General features: G+C 51.1%; 1 protein-coding gene across 1 annotated transcript in view; it reads right to left on the reverse strand.

Moving 5' to 3' along the window:
* Positions 1 to 867: 867 nt before the first annotated feature.
* The window catches only part of LOC104467121 (complement receptor type 2-like), a 6,879-nt gene continuing 1,420 nt past the window's right edge, over positions 868 to 6,326 (reverse strand). Inside the window, exons 3-13 of the mRNA XM_010080760.1 lie at positions 6,300 to 6,324; positions 5,696 to 5,781; positions 5,162 to 5,374; positions 4,411 to 4,593; positions 3,673 to 3,861; positions 3,064 to 3,261; positions 2,603 to 2,785; positions 2,063 to 2,251; positions 1,536 to 1,706; positions 1,216 to 1,385; positions 868 to 1,023 (exon numbers count right to left, since the gene is read on the reverse strand). Coding sequence (XP_010079062.1) covers positions 868 to 1,023; positions 1,216 to 1,385; positions 1,536 to 1,706; positions 2,063 to 2,251; positions 2,603 to 2,785; positions 3,064 to 3,261; positions 3,673 to 3,861; positions 4,411 to 4,593; positions 5,162 to 5,374; positions 5,696 to 5,781; positions 6,300 to 6,324 — 1,763 coding nt within the window. The remainder of the gene's footprint in view (positions 1,024 to 1,215; positions 1,386 to 1,535; positions 1,707 to 2,062; positions 2,252 to 2,602; positions 2,786 to 3,063; positions 3,262 to 3,672; positions 3,862 to 4,410; positions 4,594 to 5,161; positions 5,375 to 5,695; positions 5,782 to 6,299; positions 6,325 to 6,326) is intronic.

The raw sequence follows: 6,326 nt of genomic DNA on the forward strand, positions 1-6,326 counted from the left end.
GGGGAATGGCAGCCCTCTGTGCCTGATCGAGCAATGATTATTGAAGCGCCTCTTTCCTCTGCTACAGCTAGGAGAGAATTATTAAAATCTAGACACAGCTGTTATTGCAATTGCAGCTTTATTATAATCTTGCGGTGAAGGAGCACTGGTGTGATCACAAGATGCGTGCTAACAGAGCGCTTCCCCTTTACTGGACCTTGCAGAAACAATTCCACCACTTCTTTCTTTACAGTTTTATTCCCACCAGCTGCTCTTGGTGCACACACACAGAGATGCAGCAAGTGGCACTGCCCTGGCCTCCGATACATCTGTCCTGCTTGGGAAAAAATACCTGGCGGTTTTGTTTTGCTAGAAAACAGCCTTTGAAGTTTTCTTCATTGTGCCTGCTCGGAAGGTCACAGCTAATTAGGCAGTTAAGTGTTCACAGTAATGAATGCAGCATACACGAACAGAGCGGCAATGGGCGATACTGGGTGGCAGCTGCAGAGGTGCTGGAGTTGTGGGGTGAGCGTGGGCTGGCAGCGCTCACCGTGCCCGTGCCTGGCTGGACGGGGTCTGCTCGGCTCCGACAAAACCTGACTGTCCACTCAGTTTTATCTGTGCACTTCTCAGTATAACAAACACATCTAAAAAGCTTTAAAACATGTGAAGTGATGTACAAACCCAACCCAGTGAGCTCTAACGGCAGGAGACAGAAGAAGTCAACTTCTCACTCCCCGTAAGAGCAAATCTGTCCCTTGACTGATTGCTAAATATCGCTGTGGCTACTAAAATATGAGCACAAATTACGAAGTCATAAGAAATCCTCAGTCAGCACAATTGTTCAACATGCAAAGAGGATCGTTCATGTGATACCAGTGACGACAATCAGCCGTAGGCTGTGGGTTTTAGCTCCTTTTCAAGTTTCTGGATCTCCAGGTACAGTTTCTGGACTTCCAGCAGCGTTTTCAGCTCTGTCAGAGGAACTCCACACTGGAAAGCTTCCCTGTTTCGAAGAATCTTCTCACACGTATCACGCTTTTTCTTTAAAAGAACCAAAACAAAGACGAAGGGCATGAAGGTCTGCTGCAGGGACCGATGTGCTGAGCATCCCCCTCCCACAGCAGCCCCATCAGGCCAGTCCTGCAGCAACACAGCAGCTGGCCGGACCAGCGCTATTCCAGGCTATAAACGGGGCAGGACACAGACAAAGCCTGGGCGGACGGTGGTACTCACACACGTGGGCGGTGGGATCCAAGTGCCATTAGCTGAGCAGGTGCTTTTTAAATTTACTGACTGCCGGCCACCCTGTCTGCAGTAGAACAGCAGAGTTTCATTCACCCCGTACCATAATTTAGGAGAGTAAATCACTAGGTCCTCCTCTCTCGAGGGCTGGGGACACTGAACTGGAAGGAAAATGCATGACAAAAAATAATGCAATGGGAGGATACAGAGGAGAACACGTCCTGCAAATTCCACCTGTTCCTGGTGAAAGCAGCAGCATCCCCAGGCTCTGCAAACTGTCCGCGGGGCATCTGCCCGGGTCTGGTACCCACCTGGGTGGCAGGAGGGCGGGGGGGGGTCCCAGGCTCCATCGGCCAGGCACTGGCTCTCGGCATCACCCTGCAGCGCGAATCCTTCCTCGCAGGAGAACCGCACGGCTGTCCCGTAGGGAAAAAAAGGATCCCCCCTGCCCCTCGCGATGGGGGGCTTGGGGCAGCGAACCACTGCAGGGAGAGAGCAGAGGTGGGAGCGGGGGGTTTGGCTGCTGCCCTTCCCCAGGGACAGCGGGGAACCAGCTCAGGGGGGCAGAGCTGCTCCTCCGGATGCTCTCTGCACCAGTTTTATACTCAAACACGAGAATTGCCCCTCAGCTGCTTGCAGCAGCCCCAGGGAGACCCCACCAGCTCCTGGTGCTGCCGAGCAGCTCACGGTGCCCAGACCTTTGCACAGGAGCCAGCAGAGCCACATGGCCATTAAACCGCCCTGGGTCTCCTGGAGCAGGCAAAGGGCTGGGGCTTGGTCCCAGCATCGTGCCCAGCTCCTGGCTGCAGCCCGATCCCGTACAGGAGGAACAACTCACCCCTGCACGACGGGGCAGGGCCGCTCCATGTCATGTTCACCCCATCGTCGGAGGTGCAGTAGATGGAGGCGTCCCCAATGAGGGACAGACCCTCGGCACAGCTGTATGTCACCTCTGCGCCGTACGGGAACTGCTGCCGTCCCGAGCCCGAGTGCTGCCCGTGGGTGATTTGGGGAGGGGGGCCACAGACTGTGGAATGAAGGGAATTGATAAGAAAATAAATGCACGGTTATCCTATTCAGGTAATAATCAAAATCACTTCTGGGAGATCAGTACAAGAGTTAACTCGGAGTTAATTACGAGAGTTAGTTACAAGAGTTAATTCACACGAAGCCGCTGCCCAGCTTCTCGCCTCTTACACCAGCTCAAGGCTCCCACTTCTCCCCCAGCTCCCAGGAGAAGACACCTCAACGCTTTCAGCCCATGACCGTGATCACCATCCTGTTTCCCAGGAGCAGGTGCTGAAGGCAGGGCACCTCCTGACTGCTGTTTCTGAATACTGACGCACCAGATTCCCTCCCAGCGCTGCGTCACACACACCTTTGTCACAGAAGGGTAACGGGGGAGCCCAGCTCGTGTCAGCCTGGCACTCGGTCGAGTCCTGGCCCCTGAGGACATAGTCCAAATCACACTCCAGCCTCAGGCGTGTCCCCACTGTGTAGTCATTCTTGCTTTTATAAATCTCTCTTCCATGAGGAATATCTGGGTTCGGACAACGAGGTTCTAAAAACAATGGAAAATAAAGGATGTCATGGATTTTCAGAAAGAACTCCAGGGGAGATGCTTTCTATGGAGATGACAGTTATCAAGAACATCTGAACCCTGGGAAGAAAGGTGACTGTCATCCAGAGGCAGGTGTCAATGCCACTACCATCCTCTAAGGCCACATGGAGATTTTCCTGTGAATGTCAGTGGACAGCTACACTGTACAGAGTGGCCCAAAACTTTGCATCAAAATTAAGTAGTCGCCAAGTTGATGTGCTTCACCAGCTCCCACCTACCTTCGGTGCACTCCGGAACTGCTGGGTCCCATCTGCCGTCACTTGCACACTGAAGGACAACGTTAGAGCCACGACCTTTGAAAGCGAAGCCATCGTTACACGTAACTTCCAGCCTGTCTCCATACATGTAATTGTCTTTATCTTCGTACACGTTTAAGGGCTTTCCGTTATTGATGTCTGGACGTTGGCAACGAATTCCTGAGAAACAGCCAACATTAGCAAGGGTGAAACCACGGCAAAGCCACCTCTGTAAGACAAAGCCACACCACAACGCTACATCCGCCCCAACGCCGTCCCTGGGTGCTCCCGGGGGACGGGGTGTTTGCAAGGGACTCTGCAACTGCAGCCTCCCCTGGGATGGAGCGAGGGGTCCCCGACACCACAACGTCATTTCCCGAGGTTCAAGGGACTAGAAAGCACAGCCAGTAAATAAAGCAAAGAAAACAACTCAAAGGCAATCAAGAGTCACAGCAAAGACCAGAGACACGCCAAGCTGGGCACCTGGAGCATCCCCCCTCTCTGCACAACAGCAGACCCCGGGCAGGTTCTTCATTCCGTAATGATTTTGCCAAATCACAGGGTGAGTAAGCCAAAGGAACGGACACTCACTTTCACAAGGATGCGGAGTTTCGCTCCACGTGAAATCCGGCAGACACTTGATGTGCCGCGTGGTTTCTCCCAGGCTGAACTGGTGGCCCTCCCGGCACTCGTAGGTAATGATGGTCTCCACGGGAAACAAATTGCCAGCAAGCTTTGCTTTAACAGCATTGTGCACATCTGGGGGGTCATCACAGCTGCCTAGGAACGGAACACCAATTTAGGGACAATGCCAGGGATAAATCAGCGAGGCCCAGGATGGTATGTAACATAACAGAGAGAATCTGGGGAAAAATCGTGGGCTCACATTGTTCTTTCTGAGATGCACTTAATGGTCTGAGTTGGGTAATGCTAAAGTGAATGCAAAGGAGACAAAACATATGAATAATTCCAGCCTGCATGCTAATTTTCACTGTTACAACAAGATGTAATTTCTAATAAAGTTTATACTATTTGAGGCTCTACCAACAAACTTTAAAAATATTAACTATAGAAAGGTTAATTTAGTCCCTTTGCATTCTAAAAGAAATGCCCGACAGCATGAATGGGATGAGGCTTTAGCCTCTACACCCCCAAGTCATAAATCCCTAAAGTCACCTTAGTGCTACAGACAGATTAGCCAAAAAAAAAAAAAAAAAAATACAAAAAGCTGAATCTTGGAGCTGCCACTTTCAGGACCTAATGCCTTCTGAGATGGGCGGGCACTGCACGGAAGCACAGCCGCTGGAGCAGCGCTCGGTCCCCACTTACTGAGCTGGCAGAGCGGCAGCGGGGGGTCCCAGAGGCCGTTCTCCGTGCAGGTGGCCGCGTCGCTGCCGTTCATGGCGTAGCGGAAGTTGCAGTCGAAGACGGCGGTGTCTCGGTAGGTGTACTCAGCCCGGTACCCGCTCAGCAGCCGCCCGTTCTCCACTCTGGGATGCTCACAGTTCACCACTGCGGCAGGGAAACGCCACTTAGGGACTGGGCAGTGATGCTCAAGAGGGGAGAGGAGGGTATTAAAAACATTCTCGTGGCATAAGATGCATCCACCAAAACGGCTGAAAATGGACAGGACAAGGGAGCAGGCTGATGGGACTTTTTTAACACCTTGCTCCACGTTACAGCATTTTTTTTTCACACCTTTTAAGGCAAAGTGCAAAAAGAACATAGGAAATGCAGCAGGTATCACGGCAGGTTTCCGAATTCTTTGCAGGCGTTATGTTTTACACAGGCCAGCAGGCAAGATGCATTGTCTGCTCTGTGACCGCTAATAAAACCCTGCTCCCGTGTCCCAGCTGACTCGGTGACCGTGAGCAGTCCCGGTCCCTGCGATGGGAGACCCTATTTCCCATCACTGCTGCCAAGCTGAGGATCTCATCTGCAAGAGGCGATTCCAGCAACAAAAGGAGAGAGACGGCTCCGAGGAAGAAAAGACCCTGAACACAGAGCAGAGGGCAGCGGGGACAGGGCTGCCGCGGTGCCCGGGGAGCTTGCAAGCACCCCACGCAAGGGAGCAGCTCACCTCTGCACTCCGGGGCCGGCTTGCTCCAGACACCATTGACGTTGTCTGTGGTTGTACAGAAAATCGAAGCGTCTCCCACCAGCGAGAAGGGTCTCTCTCCCCTTCTGACAGTGTGGCACCAGTACGTGACGGATGCTCCGTATTCAAAGAGATCTTTGCCAGCTCCACTGTGCTCTCCATTCGCTATCTCTGGAGGGGGGGAACACGGGATTGCTGGGGGGGGAAGAATAAGAGAGCAAAAAATTAATTTATTTTGGACCAAAAGTCTGGTAAGGAACTTAAAAACAGCTCTGCCTGGGCACTGAGTGGTTTGGGGATATTCCAGGTTTACATGCAGCTGCCTTACTCCCAGACAAGGAATAAATTTTTCTTCAGGATGATGCAGGAAGAAAAGCACAAAGGAAAAAAAAAAAAAAAAAGTCTTTCCAGACTCCACCATGCATCAAACTGCTGAAATCCTCAGCAGGGCTACGCGGCTGCTTCTTTACCCATCTGCAGGAACAGTTAAGCTGTAGATGAAGGAACTCTACTTACGCTCACAGATGGGAATATCTCTGTCCCATGTAAGAACTCCATTTTTAATCACACAGCGAATTTCAGAGTCTCCAACCAGTCTGTACCTGTGTGAAAGAGGGGAGAGGGAATGACTCGCCAAACCGAGTTTTGATGTATCACCTACAACATCACCATCAGGATGGTTTTGGCTTCCTTATCGTAATTACAGCTGATCAGAAATTTGCCATCAATGTCATCTTTTCAATGACACACGGGCTTTTGACAAAAGCATTTTTTAAATTAAAAAAAATTACACGGTTTCTAAGGAAAAAAGCCAGGTGTAGCTTTTGCCATAGCTCTGAGTTCAGAATTGATGTATTATTTTCTTCAAAAAGATACTGAAACATTAGAAATGGTTTAGAAAGGGCCAGGAGAGTGAACTTCAGGAAGACCTGCCTCATAGTACGAAACTAAGAAAACTCGGTCTTAAAGCTCCCAGCCGAAAGCTTAAAAGATATTCCAATCAGAGCCTGGAATTGCCTATACCGGTAAGGATTCTGCCAGCACAGGCTTTAATCTAGAGGGAAAGACTTCAGAAAAATCACTGGGAAAGAAGAGGACTGTGCCCGGAGTCCTGGCTTACCCAGTGTTGCAGGTGAAGTTCACTGCT

This window comes from Pterocles gutturalis, unplaced genomic scaffold (assembly GCF_000699245.1).
Source record: "Pterocles gutturalis isolate BGI_N339 unplaced genomic scaffold, ASM69924v1 scaffold37049, whole genome shotgun sequence".
In the NCBI taxonomy this organism is placed as follows: domain Eukaryota; kingdom Metazoa; phylum Chordata; class Aves; order Pterocliformes; family Pteroclidae; genus Pterocles; species Pterocles gutturalis.